We start from the raw sequence: 25000 nt of genomic DNA on the forward strand, positions 1-25000 counted from the left end.
TTTTCTTGGCATAAAGGGATGCAGGTTTGTGTATTGGAATTAGCACAAGACTGTGCAGGACTTCTATGCTGAGAAGATCAGAGGTGTGAACATCTTGGGCATGCTATTACTTTCAACCATGTTTGGCCATGTTGTACTCAATTGGACTCTTCCTTAAATGTAAATAAAGAAATACCAAAAGGGGCACCAAGCTTTGGGGCCAACAGGTGTCGTTGTTTTCTTGTAGGAGCGCTCTAGTTCCTGTTTATCTGTTTTCTTTGCTGATTTACAGCTATGTTAGGGCGACAGTTAGTCTACCGCACTTTGGTTTCTACTAAAGGCCAGTTCCAAGGTTCCGTTGCCGGGACCATCACCAACTTTCCCAAGGGGATGAGCTCATGGTTGTCTCCAGGAAAGTCGCTGCTGTAAATTTCAGCAAGATGTCTGATCAAGAGGAAGACTATCTTGATCAGCAGACTATGACTATGAGGGAGAGGAAGAGGAGGAAACCATTCCTGAGAGGACTGAATCTGTGGATATACATGCAGAAGAACAAGCTGCAGCAGATGAACGTTACGAGGATGTAGTGTAGCCAGAAGAGATGCCAAGTAAAGAGGAAGAGAATCTGAGGATGCCCAAAGCCCGATTGGCAGGTGCAGTGAATGTGCTCATACCTCATGCAGAGTGAGAAGTTTGCTGAATTTATGAGGGCCCCTTCCGAGCCTAAGAAGAAGAAGAAGGTGGTGCGTTCAAAGAACCCACCTGAGGTCAACAATAGTGCTATCCCATAGGATCCTGCTTTTGGACAATTTTCCAACATACAGAACACTTATGGTGCTAACCCACAGAATTCCTTTTTCGGGCAACCACCTATTCCGCAGCAAACTTTGCATCCAGGCTATTTTGGCGGAGGTTCTGTGTTCCAATCTATGACTGGGGGTTATCCTCAAGGAGGCATGGGAATGCAAGGGAATTTTGGTGCTAGTTTTCAGCTTGGAATGCAAGGCAGCATGTATGGAGGTATGTGCAAGGAAACATGTATGGGGGCATGTATGCAGCCCGGAATGCAAGGAAACATGTATGGGGGCATGCAGCCCAGAATGCATAGTGGCATGTTTGGAAACATGGGAGGGTCAGCAAGATTGCACGCTATGCAGGGTGTGGGAACCGGAAGTGTTGACCCTAGTATGGGCATGAATGCAGGGGGTAGCAATCTTGTAAAACCACTTTCTTATGATAATCTAATGCCTTTGGGTAAGGCGAAGGATTATAAGAAAGGGGGAGCTGCATTGAAATTTGACACATTCAGTGGGGCGAAAGAGAGGCTCAAGGCTCTTATCTTTTTACAACAGTTTGATGCTGCTTTTTTTGGTGGCAATTACACTGAGTCCTCGAAAGTGAGAAAAGCTACGACTTTTCTCAAGGGCAATGCATTGCAGTGGTGGTCCACTCTTCTCTTGCAGGGCATAGCACCATCTAATTGGGTACATTTTAAACAAGTGTTCTCTTTTGTGTGGCTCACATCTACATTTGAGGTGGATGTAATGACAACGTGGCATAAGTTGGATGCATCGAAGTGTGAGACTCTTTGGAGGATTACAACAAGAAGTTTTGGGAAGCTTTACTCCAAGTTACTTCTTATCGTGCAATGCCATTGTTTGAGCAGGTTGAGAAGTATTGTCGTGGTTTGCCCAAGGAAGTGCGTGACTATTGCATTAAGACCCGAGTAACAAATATGTCGCAGATGATAGAGAATGCTATGACAGCAAATGCATTACTCACTGGGATTTCAACAGGATTTAAGGACAGTAAAAGCACTGGCAAGAAAACTCACAAGTAAGCGCATGCACCTCGGGATGCAACAGTGGTTGCAAAGAAGCGGCGTAAAATGTTACCAATGCCTAAGAGAAGTCCTGAGGAGAAGCAAGCTTTATTGGATGCCAAGAAATGCTTTTTCTGTACCGAAGAGGGACATATGTCTTTCACTTGTCCTAGGCGTAAGTCTAACAAGGACTCTGACACTAAAGGGGAGCCGAAGCCTAAGAAATCGAAGCCTTCTGCAGGGTTAGCTCCTGACCTTGTTGGGGAACAGCCAGGTGGTGAGGAGACAGAGTTGTGCAAAGCATGGGGCAAGGTCAGAGATCAGACTACTTTGATTTTCTTTGACACAGGTGCTAGAGCCAACTTTATCTCACCAGATTTGGCTGGCAGATTGGGGATCTGTGCAGAGGAGATGGGACTTATGTATGAGGCAAATATGGCTTGTCCTTGGGTATGCAGAACCCGTTACCCCTATCATTGGGAAGCTGAGGCTTCATGTGCAGGGTTATGTTGACAGTGAGGAGTTTTATATCATCCCACTTGATGGGTGTGATGTTTTGTTGGGTATGTACTATGCCATGGTGCCATAGGATACATGTGGTGGTGGATACGTACAAAAGGAAGATTACTTTGACTAAAAGAGGAAAAGAGCACATTTTGGATGTAAAGCTTAAAGGGGAATCTGTTTGTCATGTGCACAGTGTGTATCTACCATGTGCTACACGCACACAAGACTAGCTTCGGGGTTGGGGAAGCTTGGAGCTAGACAGGCTGATTGGCGAGCTGAGTTAGGGATAGACTAACGGGCGGGCACCCAAGTATGGACGGGCGGGCGCCCAAGTGTGGATGCCCGATGACCGGCCAAGAGCCTATAAAAGGGTGGCCAAGGTTAGTCATTAGTCATATAGAGTCTCGTGTGTCTTTGTGAGAGCTCTATGGTCAGGAGCCTGGATCTAGGGCAGACGTGCACCTGCTTTATGCAGCCGAGGCCGGCAGCAGTCTCAAGGCCCACAAGGATAGTCTCATATACCGCCACGAAGCTACCCTTGTGGGCCTTGAGACTGTTGCCGGCCTCGGCTGCATAAAGCAAGTGCACGTCTACACTAGATCCAGGCTCCAGACCATAGAGCTCTCACAAAGACACGCGAGACTCTATATGACTAATGACTAACCTTGGCCACCCTTTTATAGGCTCTTGGCCGGTCATCGGGCGTCCACGCTTGGGTGCCCGCCCGTTAGTCTATCCCTAACTCAGCTCGCCAATCAGCCTGCCTAGCTCCAAGCTTCCCCAACCTCAAAGCTAGTCTTGTGTCCGTGTAGCACACGGTAGATACACAATGTGCACATGACACTATTCCTATTGTATCGGCTTCGACCATTTTCATCAGTAATGAAAAAGCATCTTTCCGCGTACTTGGTTTTTGTTAAGGATGCAAAAGACGATGAAACTCAGTCTAATTTGTCTATGTTAGATAAAGGCAGGACCGATTTCCTACATGAGTACCAAGATTGCTTTTCCGAGTCATTGCCAAGAGAGCTTCCTCCGGAAAGGCCAAAGGATCATGCTATTTATCTTATTCTGGGGAGTACCCCACCAAATAGACCGCCATACCGCGTTAGTGCAGCCCAACAAGAGGAAATCATGAGCCAGGTACACGAGTTTGAAAAAGGGACTGATTCAACCAAGCTCATTGCCTTTTTGCTCACCTGTGCTCTTGGTGCAAAAGAAAGATGGTTCTTGGCGCATGTGCATAGATTACAAGCGTTGAACAAGAACACCATCAAGAATCGATTCCCTATTCTGAGGATCGATGACATTTTGGACCGTTTACAGGGCTCTACAATCTTTAGTCGGATAGACTTGAAGAGCGGGTATCACCAGATCTGCATTAGACCCGAGGAAGACAGCTTTTCGGACCACCTTTGGGCCTCATCGAGCGTTTGTGGGCACATTCTTTGATGATATGATTGTGTATTCACGCTCAGAGGAGGAGCATAGGGAACATTTGGGCACAGTGTTTAAGGAACTCCAGAAGCATAGGTTGGTCATAAATGGCAAGAAGAGTGAATTCTTCTTGCAGGAAATACACTTCTTAGGGCACATCGTGTCTAAAGACGAAGTCCGTATAGATCCTTCGAAGATAGAAGCAATTCTTAATTGGCCAGATTTGAGAACCGTGCATAATGTACGCAGCTTTTTGGAATTGTGTTCCTATTATAGGCAGTACATACAGTATTTTGCTGAGATTGCTTCACCTCTTCATGCTTTGACAAAGAAGGAAAATGTGTTCCGATGGGTTGATCGGGAAATTGCAGCCTTTAAGAAGCTTAAGGAAAAGCTTACTTCGGATCTCGTATTGGTGCTACCGGATCTCCGAAAAGCTTTTGTTGTCCAGTGTGATGCATGTGGGAACAGCATTGGGGTAGTTCTCATGCAGGAAGGACATGTGATAGCTTATGAGAGTCACATATTGCAGAATGCCGAGAAGCATTTACAAGTCTATGAGAAAGAGATGTTGGCTGTAATTCATGCTCTTTCTACATGGAAACACTATTTGCTTGGGGCTGATTTCACTGTGCAAACAGATCATTAGACCTTGCGTTATTTCCTCACGCAGACTAAGCTTTCTGAGAAGCATATGAGATGGGCTAACTTTTTGTCTATGTTCCACTTTCAAATTATGCATGTGGAAGGCAAAAAGAATATTGTGGCAAATGCTTTGTCATGCAAGCCACTCGTCTTAGCAATTTCACTTGCTTATCATCATGTCCTTGATAAGATGAAAGAGGAGTATGCGCAGGATGAGGACTTTGGCAAGGTCTATGATTAGGTGTCTAAGGGTCAGCGGCACGATCATTATACTCTCAGGAATGGCTTTTTGTTGATACATGGTAGACTGTGTGTAAGCAGTTACAACTCAAGGTTATGATTGAAAGTCATGCTCCACCATATGTAGGTCATAGGGGCACTAAGGCCACGGTAAAGGCAATTGAGGCTTCCTTTTATTGGCCGACCTTGAAAAGGGATATTGATGGTTTTGTTAGGACATGCATCATATGTCAGACGGTGAAGTTTGACTGTCAGAAGACACCAGGGTTACTTCAACCTTTACCCATTCTACCCATTCCAGATAGCAAATGGAAAAGCATTGCCATAGATTTTATATTTGATCTTCTGAGGACACAAACAGGGAATCATGGCATTTGGACTATCATATGTAGGTTCAGTCAGTAAGCAAGCTCATTTCATTTCCGTGCATAAGAAGATCAAAGCAGATTCTATCATCACCAGTGACTGTGATCCACGGATGACGAGTTTATTTTGGAGAGGGTTGTTTGACAACATGGATACAACTCTCAAGTTTTCATCATCGTTTCATCCACAGACAAATGGGCAATTGGAAGAGGCCAATCCCACAGTGTTAGATCTTCTCAAGTGCTGTGTCACAACATAAGCAACAATGGGAAAAGTATCTTCCTTTGGTGGAGTTCGCTTATAACAACACTGTCCATACCTCAACGGGCAAGGCGCCTTTTGAGATTGTGGAAGAAGGAAAGAAGGTACCACCCATTTTGCACACAAAGGATAAGATCTTTCAAGCTGACCAGTATGTGGAAAGTATGGATGAAGCTTACACGAGAGTTAAGTTGGCACTCCAAAGAACTCAACAAAAGCAAAAGAAGGCAACAAACTATCACAGGCATGCATTAGAGTTTGCACTGGGTGACTGGGTTCTTTTGCGTTTTGAGAAAGCCAGGCTCAAGAAGATGAAGGGTAAAGAGCGCTTATTCCCTAAGTGGAGCATGCATTACTATGGACCTTTTTAGGTATTGGAAAAGATAGATGAGGTGGCCTATCGTTCTACACTCAATGAAAGAAAAATCAATCTAGAAGTGCTAAGTGAAGTGGGCTAAAAAACAGACTATAGGTCAGTTGAGAGAAGACAACTTGATCCCACAATGGAAATCCACTGGTAAGAAGTGAAAACCCACCTGATAACGACAAAGCTATAGCCACAGCTCAAAATGACAAAGGCAAAAAAGCTTTCGATGCATAACTTTCTCTGGGAGATTTATGTGTCATAGCAAATTTACAGGTCATAGAAGAGCTAATGAAAGCCTTACCCTCAAGCTATGGACCAACTTCTCGCATAACTAGTTCCCTATGAGCCTAACAAGTGTAATACCAGAGACCTAGGCACCACAAATGCAGGCACAATGCTACCAGATCACTGGATGATTCACAATGCATTTCATGTGAGTCTTCTTGAACTTTCCGAGGGGATGTGCCTGAGAATGTATCAGACGAGGCTCAGCCGAAAGTGGAGGAACTTGATGAGGTTCTTATTCCCGAGCAAATACTAGCACACAAGGAAAGAAAGGTTCGAGGTAAATTTCTTTACGCTATCTTGTGAAGTTCAAGAATTGTTCACCGATGGATACGAAGTGGATGGAGGAGGGTGACTTAGCAAATTCACCTCAGGTATTGCAACTTTATCTTGATGCCTTCGAGTTGGAGCCAACTCTTCCTATGGCTTATTCAGGTTCAACAGAGCATAGGTCTGGAGCATTGCCTAATGCTCAAGAGGGGGGTAGCACCTCCGCTTCTAGAGGTCGCTTGGTGCAGCTTTTGTCTCACCTGAAGGTACTGACAGCTGACAGTATATTTGCTTATGGGACTTCTATGATATATGTGTACTAGTCACATTGGATGTTGTGGTTATGTATGGTTCACAGTGGTATACAACTTGGACTATTGCTACACCATTGATTTGCAGTGAATCTTGCAACATATGTATGGCTCAGAGAGATTGGGACATTGATCTTACATTGATCTTGCCATATTGTAAGTTTTCACATGGCTGATATCTTGTTGTATGGGCAGTCTTCATTATTAGTGTGATTCCGCTTTGATGTCTTGCTACATCACCACAATGCAATCGAGAACGCTTGCCATTTTTCAAGAGGGGGGTATGTCGCGGCCCTATGTATTTTTGGTAGTTCGTCACATATAGTGTATCCCTGGTTGGAGGTGTGCAGGACATTTATTAAACATTCATACTTGGGGTCAAATTATTAAGGTCCCTTTTCATAACCCCATGGGGGGGACAGGTTTAAAACCATTAAAAAATAAAAGAACACCCTTTTTGGAGATCGTGGCCCTTTTGGGAGGGGCCACACTATTTTTGGAAAAAAGGGCTTCTTTTGGAGTCGTCGGGCCAGCACGTTGTCTCTCTCGTTTTTTTGCGACTAGCGGGCAGGTCAGCAGGGCGCACAAGGGCTGAACGCTCTCTCTCTCTCTCTCTCTCTCTCTCTCTCTCTCTCTCTCTCTCTCTCCCCCCTTTGGAAGGGGGCTGGCAGGCTGCAGGAAGCGTAGGCTGGACTGCTTTCTCTCTCTCTTGCAACAAGGAGGCGGGGCTGGACTGCGCTCGCTCCTTCTCTCTCTCTCTCTCTCTCTTTGAGAACTGGTGGGCTGGACTGGACTGCAGGCGGCTGCAAGACAGGAGGTGCAGGACAAAACAGAGTTTTTCTCACGCCCTCTCTCTCTTGTGAAAGGCAATGGACTGTAGGAGGCACAGAAGCACGTTGCTGAACACGGACAGCCGGCCACTGTTTACTCTCTCTTTTCGCAGGCTGGTGGGCAGTGTCAGACGCACACAGGCTAAAGCTCCTCTTTCTTCCAGCTCGTGGTCGGGAGTGTTTCTCTTGGTCCCTTGTGAGAGGAGGGATTTGCAGCCCAAGAGGGCAGGGATAGGAGCAACTTTGGCATGTTTTTGGACAAGTTTGTGGGCTGATGTGTGGTTGCGTTTATGGCTACGAGTAAGGGCAATTTGGCTATGTTGTTCGAGGCCTCATGAATGATTTTTCCTTGGCATTGTAGATGTGGCTATGTTGTTCGAGGCTTAAATCAACATCATGTTATTGATCAGGCTTAGGGCTGTGGATTAGGACAGCAAAGGCTTCTACGCATGCAACATTGGTATCAAAGCATTCAGGCTCAGCCGCTAAGCAAAGTCCCAAGTAGGTGCATAGATCCAGCAGAAGAATGCAGCATGTATTCGTATTAGGACAGCCAATAATGATTTTCATGCCAAGACCAAGTACACTATCATAATCCCACATCCATGCATATCTCGAGTTGAGGCTATATTTGATATGCCATGATGAGATGACATGGCATGATGTAGACAAATATTGTCACGACCCTATGAATTTGTACAGCGTATCTGGACAATGTGGGCATGGTGGTCAATGTGCACGACACAAGTGTGCAGAACATTTATTAAATGTGCACACTTGGGGTCAAGAAGTGACACTAGGAATTATTAAAGTATTAAAGTCCTGGGGAGGCGCGGGGGGGGGGGGGGGGGGGGGGGGAATGGTTTGGAGGGGAAAAAGGTTTAAAAACCATAAAAATAAAAGAACCCCTTTTTGGGGAGAATCGTGGCCTTTGGGGGAAGTCACGGTATTATTGGAGGGAGGCTTTTCGTGTGAGAAGGCTGGCGGGCAGGGGCTGAACAACATGTGGGGCTCTTTTCTCGCTCTTGCTAGAGTCGGCTACAACTACACGTAGGAGCTTTCACCCTTGAGAAGGCTGGCGGGCAGGAGCTGAACAGTGTGTGGGTCTCTCCCTTTCTCTGGTGAAAAGTTACGCAGGCCTAAGGAGGACAGAAGGCGGGCTGGACTGGCAGCAACACGTGCTTTTCTGTCTCTCTCTCTCTCTGGCGACTGTTGGGCTGCAGGACAGGAGGCGGGCTGGACGGCACGAGGGCTGGACTGTTTCTCTCTCTTTTGGAAGGGGGCAGGCAGGCAGGCAGACGGCAGGCAGCGCAGCCGAACAGGTTCTTCTCTCTCTCTCTCTCTCTCTCTCTCTCTCTCTCTCTCTCTCTCTCTCTCTCTCTCTCTCTCTCTCTCTCTCTCTCTCTCCCCTGTGGAAGGCAGCGCACAGCCAAACAGGGCGTTCTTCTCTCTCTCTCCCCCGTGGAAGGTGGTGCGAGACTGAAGGTGGTTGCTGGAGGTACAGAACTGCAGAAGTACACAGGACTGAACAAGGCATGAGAGTTTCTCTTTTCACTGGCTTGTGACTGTCTCGGAGGTACTCCTCTGGCCCTTTGTGAGAGGAAGGGTTTGGCCATAGGAGTACCTCACAAGGGAAGGGACGGACTGTCGGAACGGAGGGACGCCGAGTCGGGACGGTTCGGGAACGGGGACGGCAGGGGCCGGTCGGATGTCCCCCTGAAGGCGTCCCTCACAAGGGACAGTGAAGGGGACGGCAGTAGGAACGGGGACGGCTGTGGGGGACGGCACTGTGGGGGACGGCAGTAGGCCATTCTGTGCAGTTAGACTGGTTTCTTTTGCCCGCTTCTAGCCGTTTGCCTTGGTTGTTTCTAGCCGTTTGGCTTGGCCGTTTGGGGAGGCCTTGAGCCTTTGAGGCTTGGGCCTTGGGCCTTGGGCCTTGGGCCTTGCCTCTCTCTTGCCTTGAGGTTTGGCCTTTAGGCTTGAGCCTTGGGGCCTTGGGCCTTGGCCCTTGAGGCTTGGCCCTTGCCTCTCTCTCTCTCACTTGCCCTTGCCTCTCTCTTGCCTATCTAATATCTATATAAGAACAAGGCTACAAGGCTACAAGCACACACACACCCTTCAAGTTTTCAAAGTTCAAGCAACTCTCTTTCTCTAGTCTCTCTCCCTCAAGCTTCTTCTAACTTAGTAACTTCCAACTTCCAAGCCTCTCACACAAGGCCCTACTCTCTACTATCTAGACTCTCTCTCTCTCTCTCTCACCTCTCCCTCAACCCTCTTGAGTCTTCCAACTTCCAAGCCTCTAGGCTCTCTCTCTCTCTCTCTTCTCTCTCTCTCTCTCTCTCTCTCTCTCTCTCTCTAGTAGACGTTAATACAGCTTTCTTTCTTTCTTTCTTTCTTTCTCTCTCTCATTTTGTATCTACTTAACTATTAATACAATCAACCGTCAACGCCTTCACTCTTTGATGGCGTTTTTTGTTAATATGACTCAAAAGCTTACCATTTTATGTAAATTTTGTGCTCATTTTGATGTACTTCCAAAGTAGAATAAGTGTAGAGTAGAAAAACTTTTAAAAAAAGTATTTTTTAAGTGCCGTTCCCTCCCCCGTCCCCGTTCCCTACTCATGGCCATCCCCCGTCCCTGTCAGAATATGCAGCGTCCCTGTCAGAATATGCAGCGGAAATGATATCCAAACTTGGGTAGACAAGAGCAAGTAGACTGCAGAAAATAATCAGCACAAGAAACACTGAGAGATGTGTGTAAACTCTTCTCTATACACAAGATCCCGAAGATACTGAATGAGAAAGTGGAGGAGGATGGGGGGCAATATATACAAGCCCATGAGGGCAGTCGGCCAGCTCTAAAAGAGGCCCACGACTGAATAAATGTCCACGACTGCTGATATTAGCAGTCGGCCAGCATCTAATGCCCCACGCCTGCACAGACAAGTCGGCCAGCACTCAGACAGCCCACGACTCATACAGATGCAGTCGGCCAGCTTCAGAGTGCTCCTGGCATCACCTGGCAGCCCTCCAGCCCCTAGAAAAAAATGGGAAAAATAGAGAAAAATACGGGGAGTGTGGAAAAATGATATATGGGCGGGCACACCCACAACAGAGGCCCTGGTGTATACAAATAGACAGGAGATGACTTCTAACACCCCCTCTCAGCTCCTGGCTGTGTAACCAACCCCAGGGAGCTAGAGTGCCGCCTGAGCATAGCATGAGGTAGAGACTTCGTGAAGAGGTCCGCCGCATTGTCCTCCGTCGAACAATAAAGTAGCAAGATGTCACCCGCCAAGATCTTCTCACGAACAAAGTGATACTGTATCTCTATATGCTTGGTCCGGGCATGGAAAACCGGGTTCCGAGCAATAGCTATACAACTCTGGTTATCACACTGGATGACTGTGGGCTCCCTCTGTGGAAACCCCATCTCGCCAAGCAGCCTCCGCAGCCATACAACCTCACAAGCAGCACCACAAGCAGCCCGATACTCTGCCTCTGTCGAAGAAAGGGCAACAGTCGGCTGCTGCTTCTTGCTGCTCCAAGAAACCGCTCCTGAGCCGAGGGTAAAAGTGTATCCTGAAGTAGATCTCCTCGTGTCTGGATCTCCTCCCCAATCTGAGTCACTCCAACCTTGGAGCTTGACTCCATTCCCTCCTGTGTAAAAGAGTCCCAGATCCTTCGTACTCTGCAGATACCGCAAGATCCGCAATCCTGCGTCCCAATGAGTCTTCAATGGCGTCTGCATAAAAGAGCTCAACAGCCCCACGGAGAAGCTCAAGTCCAATCTGGTGTTCAGCAACCAGATCAATGAACCAACCAACTTCCGGTACTGCGAGGCATCAACTGGCTCACAAGGATCTGTAACGGTTAACTTTGTGTTCGGGTCCATCGGCGAAGTAATAGGCTTGCAGTTCTCCATCCCAAAGGCCTCAAGCAACTCATGAACATACCGCTGCTGAGAGACGAAAAACCCCCTCTGGGTCTGCCAGATCTCCAATCCCAAGAAGAAGTGGAGTAAGCCTAAGTCGGTCATCTCAAACTCCTTTGACAAGGCAGCCTTCGTCACTCCAATGTGCTCCACATGACCGCCGGTGAGAATGAGATCATCCACATAAAGGATGATGAGTGTGACCATGCCGCTTCCCGAAAGAGATACAGGTTCGGATCTGCAACCGATCTCTGGAATCCAGTCCGAATAAAGAAGGAATCAATCTTCTGATTCCAAGCCCGCGGAGCCTGCTTAAGACCATACAAGGCCTTACGTAACCTGTAAACCATCCCTTCCGATCCTGGAACAATGAAGCCTGGAGGCTGCTCAACGTACACCTCCTCCTGCAGGTCACCATTAAGGAACGCCGATTTTACATCCATCTGGTACACGGGCCACCTCTGAGAAGAAGCAAGGGCAAGAACAGTCCGAATCGTGGTCATCCGCGCCGTCGGTGCAAAGGTATCCTCGTAGTCAATGCCTGGCCGCCGCTGAGCATGAGCATAACCCTTAGCCACGAGCCTGGCTTTGTGTTTGTCCACCGACCCATCAGCCGTGTACTTGGTCTTAAAGACCCATTTGACACCAATGACTGACCGCTTTGACGGCCTCAGTACCAACTCCCAAGTGTTGTTCTTCTCGATGGCGTCAAGTTCCACCTGCATGGCTTCCCTCCAAGTATCCTGTGAAAGGGCTTCCTTTACGGAAGTGGGCTCTTTATCCCGCATGATACGAGACATAAGAGCATAGTTCACCTGAAGAAGCTCCGCCGTGTTGCTTTTATCTCGAACTCGATGTGATCTTCGAGGGCCGTCCTCTGTGGTCCACTCGGAGGGTAGCTCCGTGACACCTGACTCCCGAAGGGTGTCCATCAACCACCTAGGTACTCGAACAGATCGTGGAGCCTCCTGTGATCGCGGGGGCTCAACTCCAGCTGCGGGCTCAACCTCCTGTGATGACTGAGGTGGATCAACTGGAGTGGTAAACTGGGAATCATCATCAGACTCTGGATCTCCAAGAAGTGGCGGCTCCTCGACAGTGGATGCTGGAACATGCTCGTCAAAGACCACATCCCGGCTGACAACAATCTCGTTTCTCTCTGGATCATACAACCTGTATCCCTTGGAAAGAGAGTTATACCACACAAATACCAGCTTGCGGGACTTGGAGTCAAGCTTCCCCCTCTGCTTCTTCGGAATATGTACATACGCGTCACTCCCAAAGACACGGAAGTGCGAGACATCGGGTTTCCTGTCAAAATATGCCTCAAATGGAGTCATATGGGGTACAAAAGTCGTCGGAGAGCGGTTAATGGTATGGACAGCTGTCGCCACAGCCTCACCCCAAAGTGGACGAGGAAGATCTCGATGCTCTAGCATGGTCCTCGCCATCTCCACCACAGTCCTGTTCTTATGTTCAACAACTCCATTCTCCGAAGGCGATCCGGTATTGGCCAATTCCCTCTTGATGCCATGATCTGCACAAAACCGAAAGAATACAGTCGAGGAGAATTCCCCTCCTTTGTCAGCCCTGAGAGTCTTGACCTGAAATCCAGACTCTTTCTCCACCATCACATGCCAATCCTTGAACCGAGCAAAAGCCTGGTCCTTCTGTGAAAGAAAGTAGACCCACGTGAATCTGGTACAATCATCAACAAGCAGCATGAAGTAGAGAGATCCTCCCAAGGATGGTATCTGCTGTGGTCCACACAAGTCAGTGTGAATCAACTCCAAAGGTTTCGAAGCCCGCCTCGCCTGGAAGCCTGCTTCGGAAAGGATTCCCTGTGCTGCTTACCATGTATGCAAGAACTGCAGCGTCCTTGCCTACTACCAACATCTGGCAAGCCAACCACCATCTGGTCCCGGAAGGCGCGCCGCAAAGCATCCACATTTAAGTGGCCAAAACGAAAGTGCCACAAATCTCCGACCTGAGAGCCTGTCAGTGAGGAGAGTGCAGAGAGCTTGTAGATGCCGTTCTCCACACCGCCTTCCCAAACAACTTTGCCTGTCTCACGGTCCCTTAGAGCAACTGAATGCTCCTCAAATTCCACCCGAAAGCCAGTCTTGCATACCTCATGCACTGACAAAAGATGAAAGCCCAGAGCAGGGACATAAAGAACACGGGAAGCATGCTTGCCCCCCTTGCCGTCGGGAATGATCTCCATCCGGCCCTCACTATGAATCGGAATAGTGGAGTTATCACCAATAAAGATACGACCTGACTGCCGCTTCAGATCCAGGAAGAAGTCACGGGATGGAGTCATGTGCCTGGAAGCACCACTGTCGAGAATCCATTCCCGAGTATCCTTTGCGGTGAAGCCAACTGCCTCCTCGCTCGAAGACGATGAATCATCGGAGTCCACCATCTCCAAGTGCACAAATGCCGGAGTCTTCGCAGCTGAGGCTGACGACTCAGCACTCTTCCCTGTCCGCTTAGGGCACTTCCTCCAGTAGTGGCCTTTCTCGCCACAATCATTACAAGATCTTTCGGCCTTCAGCTTCTCTCGTTCTGGGTCAGGCTTCTTCTCGGAAGACTTATCTGGTGAAGCCTTCCCTTTGCCCTTGTTGGTATTACGGCCTTTCGATCGTTGGCCAGTTAAGGCCTCCGAACCTCCGCCGTGAGGAGGGTTCGTGAAACGTTCCTCCTGGTCCAAGACCATTGGCACAAGCTCCTCCCAAGTAATGGTGCTGAGCCTGCCACTCGTGATCAACGAGGAATAGAAAGCGGAATACTGACCAGGCAAGTGGGAAAGTAACGTGATGGCCATATCTTCGGACGATATCTCTTTCCCAGCTTGAAGGACTTCCTGCTGAAGGGCCTGCAGCTTGTTAATGTGTTCCCGCATCGTCGAAGACTTTGCAGGGTTCATAACCCGCATCTGCACTTCCAAGGATATCCGCTTCATGGGTGACACCCTGTTGTACAAAGAAGCCAAGTGCTCCCATATGCCTCTCGCCAGCGTCATGTGCTTCACATGGTTGATCACCTGTGGTGTGCAATTGAGGAATATAAACGACCGGACCCTGGCGTTGACACGGTCCCACATTTGTGCCTGTGCCTCTCGGTCCTTCCTCGCTGATAAAACCTCCCCTTCCTCAACTTCCGGCCTTGGCACCCCTTTGATAATAAAATCAGCAAGATCATATGACTCCAGAACTGACTCCATCATGACCTTCCAGATGCCATAATTGGACCCGTCCAACTGACGATCCACTGGGAACGTGGGGAGAGTCGGAATCTTCACGTGCTTCTCTGCCATCTCGAGTAAATCCGCCATCTCGGAGAGTAACCTGAAAGGGTGGGTGGGTGGGAAAAATCTGAAAATCAGAAAATATGCAAGTGGCTGTCCAGCCCCTTTGCCCGCCTTCCTCTTGCACCTTCACTTCCCGTTCAGCCCGAAACAGTCCACCGATCAGCAACCTGTTGCTCCCCCTCTTGCTCAGAAAAAACGCCCAAGATCTCCTAGAGCCTAGGGCTCTGATACCACGTCAGAATATGCAGCGGAAATGATATCCAAACTTGGGTAGACAAGAGCAAGTAGACTGCAGAAAATAATCAGCACAAGAAACACTGAGAGATGTGTGTAAACTCTTCTCTATACACAAGATCCCGAAGATACTGAATGAGAAAGTGGAGGAGGATGGGGGGCAATATATACAAGCCCATGAGGGCAGTCGGCCAGCTCTAAAAGAGGCCCACGACTGAATAAATGTCCACGACTGCTGATATTAGCAGTCGGCCAGCATCTGATGCCCCACGCTTGCACAGAACAAGTCGGCCAGCACTCAGACAGCCCACGACTCATACAGATGCAGTCGGCCAGCTTCAGAGTGCTCCTGGCATCACCTGGCAGCCCTCCAGCCCCTAGAAAAAAATGGGAAAAATAGGGAAAAAATACGGGGAGTGTGGAAAAATGATATACGGGCGGGCACACCCACAACAGAGGCCCTGGTGTATACAAATAGACAGGAGATGACTTCTAATAGTCCCGTCCCCCGTTACCGTCCCCCGTTCCTTGTGACTTGGTTTGGCAGTTTTGAGGGTGGAAACAGGGCAATCCGAGGGATGTTTTTGGACGAGTCTATGGACTGATGTATGGTTGTGTTTATGGCAATGTGCATGGGTCAATTGGCTGCGTTTTCAGGGCCTCGTGGATGTACCTTCTTGGCAGATTAGAGGTCAAGAACAGTGCTATGTGAAGCCTCTATGCTGAGAGGACCAGAGGACTGGCAATTTGGACATGCATATGTATAAGCCATGTTTGGCCATGTTGTATTCAGTTGAACTCTCCCTTGAATGTGAATAAAGAAATACCGAAAGGGGCACCAAGCTTTGGGGCCAACAGGTGTCGTTGTTTTCTTGTAGGAGCGCTCTAGCTCCCTTTTGTTTGTTTACTTTGCTGATTTACAGCTGTGTTAGGGCAACAGTTTGTCTACCGCACTTTGGTTTCTACTAAAGGCCGGTTTCAAATATCATGTGAGATTGCTTGTGCTAGCATTTTTTTATAAACTGTTACTTACTGAGATATGACAGTGGCAACAGCAGCTCCACTTACACCATACCCAAGAGAGAACATCAGAATGGGAACAAGAATCATATTGATGATATTTCCCGAAACTGCACAAACACAAGCAGCCAATGTCAGAGTAAAACTAACTAAGGCTACTTGTAGATGATATTTCCCGAAACTGCACACACACAAGCAGCTAATGTCAGAGTAAAACTTGATCTTCTATACTTGTAGAAGATATAAAAGATAACTTGACACTCACCAGTGGCATATAAAGGTGTTTTAGTGTCTTTGAAACCACGAAAAACACCCTGAACGGCTAAGGACACAACAACTGCAGGAGCACCAACTGCACGCAGTGCTAGGTACTGCTCAGCTGGGACCCGCATATTAGAATCCTGAGAACACGATGCATATTGCACGTGGAAATCAGTACAGAGATCTTTTTATTCACCTGATTGGCAAAGTAGCATTGCATAGTTCAGCATTTTCACTTGATAGATTTGCCTTTTAGTGTCTCATCATCTTACCACGGATACCCCCATGATATCTAGAATCAGCCCTGCTCCCACTGTTAATAAAGCGAGTTCCAAAAAACCGAGCGCAGATCCTACAACGAGTGCTGTTGAAACTGCTGGCAAATTTCTTTTCTCAGAGCCATGTGTCTCCTTCATAGCACGTACCTTCTTGTTGCCAACACGACTCACAGGATTTTCAATATCTGCCATGCAAACAAAAACACCAATACCAAACAGTTAATTGGCATAAAAACACCCCTGCAAAAAGATGTTCTCTGAAAACGCCTTGTTTCTTCCAACCTCTCTTTGTCATATTGTCTAAGGCCATGGCCTCATGAGCCAACTCCAGTTGTACTTTCAGGTCCCATATCTGCCCTTAGTATTGCTACTAATAAAGAATATCAAAACATCTACTTCTCTCTCTGTGAGTGATGGGCATGTGTGCACGTGCGCGCATAGGTGCGCCTGCATGCACGCATGCGTGGGTGTGAATTCAAGCCCATATAAAAGATTTCCAAGCACAGTTTACACTTGCCTTTCACTGAAATAAAGGGGTCTTGCTCTCCAGCAGTAGACGAATCATCAAAAACAACTCCCATTTCAAGCTCAGCAGAATTCCCTGCATCTGTGGCTTCTTCAGCCACAAATGAGGTTGTGAGGTTCAAGATAGGGAAGTTAAGTAGCTTTGATACCAGATTGAAAACCGCAATGGACACACCAACAGCAGCCAACTCAACAGAACCTTCAAAACAAGCGAGTAAAAATACGTAAAGAGTTGTTCAAAAAATTACTTACTTGCTTTTAAATCTAGACACGGCTGTTAAGAAATTTAATCACCTAGTCGCCCAATAAACGCAGTGTCCACCAATGAAGCAAGAGGATCAGCTGCAAGAGCAAGCAGTGCTGGCAACGCAATGACAGCAATCTCCAATCCAAGCTCATCTGCCTTGAACACTTTGCTGTCAAAAGGTCCAAACACCAACTTCTAGTTTAAAATCTGTCCGCCCAAATTCTCAAACGATGTGTGCACACTGTCAGCCACATTTTCATGCCAGCTCCTAAACTCCCAAAGGATTACCTGGCACCCTTGACAAAGTAACACAATATATTCTTGCCCGGCACTTTGGCATGCAATGAAGTAGTTGAGACCCCATCATCATCAGATAAAGGCATATTAGAGCCAGTCAACTCTTCTTTATAACCCGGAAGCTCGGAAGTCCGCTGCTCATGAATGCTAGCATACCACCGAGAGGTACCACGGCTTCCCCTCCTCAAGCACACTCTGTTAGCTTGGCATCGGGCAAAAGATTTTAAAAATCCAACCTGCTTGGCAAAATCTGATGCAGGAAAAGACTTGGAGAAGAGTTTCTCTGCTTGTATCATGCGGGTATATCTAAGCTGCCATGAAGCTTCTTCACAGAGGACATAATATGTCCTCATGTTATTAAGATGTCAGGATCTATTCTAAACATCTCCACAGCCCCCAAGAACTCAGACAAGTATGCTTGCTGTGTGCACTGACTCCCAAAATGCAGCTGCCAGAACACTTTCTAGCACCTCCTCCACAAGGAAAATAATTGCAAAGACCATATCAAGCTGTCAGTCCAGCCAAGCTGCAAGAAATTTGATTGAACAGTTAACATCTAAAGACAGAGAGGATCGACAAACATGAAAACTTACTATGCCAGATACACAATTCAAAGGCTGAAATTTACGATCTTTAAGAGAGCACAATTTGCAAAACATAGAGAGAAAAGAAGTACACAATTCAAAGGCTGAAATTTACGATCTTTAAGAGAGCACAATTTGCAAAACATAGAGAGAAAAGAAGTACACAATTTGTGGCTGATTACTGAAGTAGATGATGGCTGCATTTTTTGTTGCTGGATTTAGAGAGTGGAGCTTCTATTCTGAAGACACAGAAATGTGATAGAGAGTGCAGGACATCCGGAAAATAAACTAGTCAACAACCATGCTTCCACACACATGCACGCATGAATTCACACCAGCTTTGTTGACCAAGATCCATCAATTGTTGGCCCAAGACCATATAATACCCCCATTCGGCATTGGGTTAAATGGGGGATAGGAGATTTAAAGTGGACGCTGGGACACACTACAACCTAGAGATGGCCGCCTGCATTATTAGCCTGACCAAGCCTTTGCTTTCATTGGGTTGGGCCTGGTTTGGCTGCCCATGAAGATATTTAAGCCACCCAAGTGAGGCAATTTTGGAAGAAAAGGACTTAGACCATTTATCTGATGGCGAAAAAAGCATCCAACCTCATTCTAATTTTTGAAAGTCATTTATAAACAAATTATTGTGAGATAACAGACCAGCTGTCAGCTGATACCTGCATGCTGCCCACATAGCCCATTCATCCACGCATTACAAATGCCCTCTATCACCAGTGGGGACACTACATGCATTGACCTCTCATTTAATATCACCAATAGGGAAATTATGGGGCATAATTTCTCATTTGGATCCTATTCATGTGGAACAAGTCGATATTGATTTTGGCTTTCGGTCTCGGATTGAAATGCCTGCAATTGAGAAAAACGCCTGTGAATGGTAGTGTTTTGCAGAAGAAACAGCCCACGTTGTGAACCTAATCAACTGAAGGGACAAGAGAGGCTATTAGTGTGAGGCACAGTGCCCTGAATGGCAATAAAGCGTGAATGTGATCAATAACAAAACACAGACCAAGGCAACTAATGCAATTGCAAACAAAGTTAGCCAACGGATCCCAGACCTTCCTTTGAGGAGATTAGCAAGGACTTCGTGACAAATCTGCCCTGCATGGGAAAGAGAATCACCGATTGCCTGACCATTGCACACAAAGTGTGCAAGTTTGTAATGTTCGTACCATGCAAGGGCGATGTTACCATGGAAGAGATGGCCGGATTATTTTGCGGCATCCTTCAGTGTGGAGTTGCTGGCAATCAGTGGTGTTGTTGGCAGATTTTTTTTATTCAACTGGCCTTTGGCCCAAGATCCTCCCATAGTTACCAAATTTCACCGTCTGTAGACAGCCGCCCACATGCACTTATTTATCCACCCGTAGGCAATGCCACCGAGGAAGCACCAAGGGGGTTGGTGAACCCAGGACCTCTTGGTCCTAGGCAAAACACCTTCACCACTTGAGCTATCACCTCATTGGCAGTTGTTGGCAGATTTTAGCAAGAACAGCATCAGATTTCCAAACATAAAACCAAATCCACATCCTCCAGTCGTTGGAGTGGCACTGTTCCATTCACATTAAGGCAGAGCATGGGGGGGCAACATCTGACTGAGTTGAGAGAGGATCCACTTGCATGACATTATGACACTATTTGAGAGAATATTAGTAGCCTTCTAACCTGGGCTCTTAAGATTCTAATCCAAAAGGAATCTTGGCCAACTAAAATGCAGCCGCTTTTCACATAACAAAGGAAAGTTAGGTTATTTCCGTGCAATCTTCTCACTAAGCTTCAGACATTCCAGGAAATAGGGTTGCTTATAACAACAAGGCAATCACTACTTTGCACTGCCATACTTTTGACAAATTAAAGTATTATAGATTTTTGAATTAAATCTTGTCACTCTTCTATGTGGGCATACGCAGTTTCACAGAAAAAACAGAAAAGAAGGCATTCAGAGCTATAATTTCATGCAATTCAATGAGAATTAGAGGGAGAAATAGCAGAAAAAGAGCTAAAACTTTCTGCGGAAATGGAGAAAATCCAACCTGGTTTTGTTCTTGATCTGTTGAACCCACTTCAGAATTTTGGGAGGGAAAACCAGAAGCGAAAGTGGGCAGCGTGGAATCGGGCATTTAGTTTTTCAATGGCGGATGCAGGTGGAACAGGTAACAGCACGGGAAGGCGCCATCCCCATGAGAAAACACTAGTTTTTTTTTCTTCCCGGTTTTATTCTGAAGTCCATGTGTGCTTTAAACCACCCCCTCGTATGAATCGCTGATCCAGCGAGCTGAACGTGACCCGCCAAATGCTCGTTTGCCTACCACAGGATATATATATATATATATATATATTTGCAAATTTCATTATTGGAAATCAAGAATCTCCTCCTCTCAAGCAAAAAGAAATGAACCAAATTCCAAAAAAGGCAGGTTTCTCTACATTTCTAAACAAGGCAAATTTTTCTGAAACCTTAAAAAAAGCATATCCGTGTGAAATGCACCACCAAAAAGATTTTGGTGGCCTAGTGTTATTTTTACTTAATCAAATAAGGGATTTTTTTTTTGTGCACCACTATCAAAGTCATTTAAGAAAGACGTAAGTTAGGGGTGTATGCCACTGCTAGAGAAAAACTTGAACTTTTTCCCCCCACCACCAGACAAGTTGGAGTACAATCGATTTCCCCTACTCAACATGTCATTATTAACCGCTTTTTGTAACTAAAAAACTATAAATTATCGGTTTTTATAAAGACAATAATACATTCAATTGATTTTTTTGAATTTTAATCGGTGCAAAATACACTAAGGGACATTTTTTTAGTGTGTGCAGAGTAACACTATCAAAGCCATTTAAGAAAGACCTAAGCTAGGGAGTGGGGTCACATCTGGGCGGTTAAGTTGGCGACTTTTCTTTAATTAAGTTCATGACTTTTCTCCACGCTAGACTAGGTTCGATTCCCCCCTCCCCCTTAATGCATAAAAGGGTTAAAGAGAGTGTGTGTTCCTTCCTCATAATTTTTTAAAAGACATAAGCCCCTAAGAAAAATGGCTAGGTGGTAGTGGGGAGTTAAAAGAAGAGAAAACGTGTGTGTGTGTTACACACACACAAGGGTTAAAGAGAGTGTGTGTTCCTTCCTCATAATTTTTTAAAAGACATAAGCCCCTAAGAAAAATGGCTAGGTGGTAGTGGGGAGTTAAAAGAAGAGAAAACGTGTGTGTGTTACTCTCTCTCTCTCTCTCTCTCTCTCTCTCTCTCTCTCTCTCTCTCTCTCTCTCTCTCTCTCTCTCTCTCTCTCTCTCTCTCTCTCTCTCTCTCTCTCTCTCTCTCTCTCTCTCTCTCTCTCCTCTCTCTCTCTCTCTCTCTCTCTCTCTCTGTGTGCGCGCGCGCGCGCACATGTGTGTGTCTGAGAGAGAGGGCCAAATATGAATGGGACTAAATGCAATATGGAGCTTTGTGTGTGTGTGTGTGTGTGTGTGTGTGTGTGTGAATAACTAGGTAACATTAGATGCATGGAATTGCACTGCTAACTTGAACTTTAACATGCCAAATTTGATGTAAGTCGGTGTTTGGGAAAGGTGTGCCTAAGTTGCATAACCTTTGACCGATTAAAAATTCAAAATGGCCGGTTGAGAACATTCGTCAAGGTATAGAGTTGGCTGAAAAAGAAATATGGTAACATTGTATCTTTTCTCCAAATTTCGAGGTTGGTGAAAATTGAAGAGGAAGTGGATATTTTTGCTAAAAACGGTTTCCCAAACATTAATGTGTGTTAACAAGTTTCTCAATCGTAAAGGATTAGAAAACTACATGGGAATGATGGAAAAGGAATCTTTTCATGAAATGCTAATTATTTATTAGGTTATCAATACTAAAATAACCTTGTGAAAGGATGTGCATACATCTTCTCTCTTTGGGCCTTCTAACTCAAGAATTAGAGAACCTTGCTTTAAGAATATTTTTCGTCTCTTTATTTATGCACTTATATGGAGAATTGTTCTTGTTTTTATGTATTTTTCATCTCTTCAATTATGCACTTATATATCACTTTAGTGAATTATTCTTATCACCATGATGGCAACCTTGAGTTTATTCTAGTGAGCGATCCTCTTATGATCTTTTATTGCATTTTTGTTTGATAGTGAAGCTCACTTTTCCTACAAATATAAACTACTAAAAACAAGGTTATGTGGGAAAATAAAAATAGAATCACTCAACTTTTGAAGCTTTTAAAACATTAGTGGATGAATAAAATACCTAAATGATAAATTTTTGTGAGGATAGCTTTCTACCCACTTAGCTGTGACCTTGCTTGTATCTTCATTAATTTATAGTAGTTGATTGACCCCATACTAGCATTCACAAGTTGTGGCATAGTAGGGGATCCCTTGGCAATGATAAAAGATCAAACTATCCTTGCTCTCAAGTATTCAAATGTTGGGGAATATATTTAGCCAAATTGCAATTCCTACCTCAAGTGGTATTGATGACATAAATCTAGTGTGCCCACTTTGTGAATTCCACCTTATTATTCTCTTGACATTTATATAACAAGGATCATCACACACAATGATTTGTCACTATATTGTTTGTTTTACTAAAGAAAAGAAACAAGGAGAGATTCCTAGGCAAACACATTCAAGACAACAAGGGTTGATGAGTAAGCCCAGGTTCCCTTAAAGTTATAACATTTGTTATATTTGAACAAGACCAATATATTTGTTATATTTGAACAAGACCAATGTATTAACTAAATTTAGGAGTTTCTATATAATTAACACATTCATAAATAAATTGAGGAGAATGTGATTTTTTCTCTTTCACAACAACAAAGACCATTTCTAATTCATAAGCATAAAAAGACACTACATGTTAGCAAAAACATGTAAAAGATACATTCAATAGGATGATATAGTTTTATTGTGATTTGTGTTTGTAAATGACATATGTTGGTCTCATCGCTTGATCTTGGTCACCTACATATATATTCATGGAGGAAGAAGAAGGAAACGAAGAAGGGAATTCCGCCAAGGAGACTAGTCACTCACTACCCAACTTGCAAGTTTTCTATGAGTTTTTAATTATTCCTTCAAGAAGCATAAAAGGGTCCCGTGAGACAGTGGTATCAAAGCTTTGGTTTAATTTAATCTTCTTGAAGATGGTCAAAAACTTATGGACAAAGAGGTGAAAGAGACAAAAACAAAGGTGACTTTGATAATTTTTTTGAATTTAGATTGAAGAAGAACACGTTTATGGATTTATGTTTATGTATGGTTGAAAGAAGGCTTGTTTTTAACCATTGGATAACCAATCTCCATCAATCTATTGCCCAAAGGTTAAAGCAAGGTGGAAAACCATTAGTGGGTTTCCCAAAACCATAAAACCACCTTCTTCAACACTAATCATCTTCATAATCTGCCCATATAGATGGAATCAGCAAATTGAGGAGATTAGAACCTTGATTTCAGGATTGCTAATCTATCTCTCTGTTGAATTCCTATAATGGTGGTTCAGAATTTTCCCTTCCCTTGTCCAAAAGTGTGCTATCTCTATTTCAAAAAGGTTAAATTATATATATATATATATATATATATATTCCTTCAAAAATTGTGTCTCCTTCTCCTCAATTTGAATAGGCGGCAGCGTGGAACTCGACGATGGAGGGCATGCCAATATATATATATATCATTTTCTCCCTTGCATTGGCCATCAAAGGTTATCTTTTTATTTTCCTCCTCCCAAAAATAGCATTGCACGTTAGCTAAGCCACAGGTTGCAGGCTAAGTAATTCTTGCAAAAGCTTTATTTATAAAGCCTTAATAAGCTTAATATAATATAAGCACACACACACACACACACATATATATATATCTACTATCTCTTTCACGGCTTACGCTGTCGTCCACGTGTCCGAGTTTTTTGCATGTGCCGCTTTCTCTAGGCCAGCACGTCCACGTCACCTCTTACATGCTCTGCCAGACTGCCACCACGTGTACGCTGCAGCGCCGCCCCTATTCGATGCTGGGCCATTTTGCAGAGGTTGCAGGTTGTGTTGTAGCTCCTAAGTTGCAGGTCGCCGCCCCTATTCGATGCGAACGGCGTTTTGGTCCGCTCCCCTCCTATTCGCACAATGTCCAGCGAGCTCTCGACGTGCTTTTTTTTTTTGCAACTCTCGACTGTGCAGGCTGTTGGAAGCATCGACATGCTGACCAATGAGCTCTCTCTCTCTCTCTCTCTCTCTCTCTCTCTCTCTCTCTCTCTCTCTCTCTCTCTCTCTCTCTCTCTCTCTCTCTCTCTCTCTCTCTCTCTCCTATCTCTTTCACGGCTTACGCTGTCGTCCACGTGTCCGAGTTTTTTACACGTGCCGCTTTCTCTAGGCCACCATGTCCACGTCACCTCTTACAAGCTCTGCCAGACTGCCACCTCGTTTATGCTGTAGCGCCGGCCCTATTCGATGCTCGGCCACTGGTTGCAGAGGTTGCAGGTTGTGTTGTAGCTCCTAGGTTGCAGGTCGCCGCCCCTATTCGATGCGAATGGCGTTTTGGTCCGCTCCCCTCCTATTCGGACAATTCTTGACGTGCTTTTTTTGACAACTCTCGACTGTGCAGGCTGTTGGAAGCGTCGACATGCTGTCCAACGAGCTCTCTCTCTCTCTCTCTCTCTCTCTCTCTCTCTCTCTCTTTCACGGCTTACGCTGTCGTCCACGTGTCCGAGTTTTTTGCATGTGCCGCTTTCTCTAGGCCAGCACGTCCACGTCACCTCTTACATGCTCTGCCAGACTGCCACCACGTTTACGATGTAGCGCCGCCCCTATTCGATGCTGGGCCACTAGTTGCAGAGGTTGCAGGTTGTGTTGTAGCTCCTAGGTTGTAGGTCGTCGCCTCTATTCGATGCGAACGGCGTTTTGGTCCGCTCCCCTCCTATTCGCACAATGTCCAGCGAGCTCTCGACGTGCTTTTTTTTTTGGCAACTCTC

The 25000-nt window shown here is 45.8% G+C and overlaps 1 protein-coding gene across 3 annotated transcripts in view; it reads right to left on the bottom strand.

Moving 5' to 3' along the window:
- LOC147640992 (protein DETOXIFICATION 43-like) overlaps positions 1–20533 on the bottom strand; it is a 47584-nt gene extending 27051 nt beyond the window's left edge. Inside the window, exons 1-8 of one of the 3 annotated variants that reach the window (XM_086817042.1) lie at positions 20074–20437; positions 18697–18889; positions 17421–17955; positions 17180–17301; positions 16878–17084; positions 16355–16545; positions 16087–16222; positions 15835–15931 (exon numbers count right to left, since the gene is read on the bottom strand). In XM_086817042.1, coding sequence (XP_086673168.1) covers positions 15835–15931; positions 16087–16222; positions 16355–16545; positions 16878–17084; positions 17180–17301; positions 17421–17782 — 1115 coding nt within the window. In that variant the 5' untranslated portion in view covers positions 17783–17955; positions 18697–18889; positions 20074–20437. Of the gene's footprint in view, positions 1–15834; positions 15932–16086; positions 16223–16354; positions 16546–16877; positions 17085–17179; positions 17302–17420; positions 17956–18176; positions 18890–20073 lie in introns of all 3 variants that reach the window. The other 2 variants (XM_086817034.1, XM_086817026.1) reach the window with 2 other exon arrangements.
- Between the last annotated feature and the right edge of the window lie 4467 nt (positions 20534–25000).

This window comes from Cibotium barometz, chromosome 2, assembly GCF_041138505.1.
Source record: "Cibotium barometz isolate CiBa-2024 chromosome 2, ASM4113850v1, whole genome shotgun sequence".
Classification (NCBI taxonomy): Eukaryota; Viridiplantae; Streptophyta; class Polypodiopsida; order Cyatheales; family Cibotiaceae; genus Cibotium; species Cibotium barometz.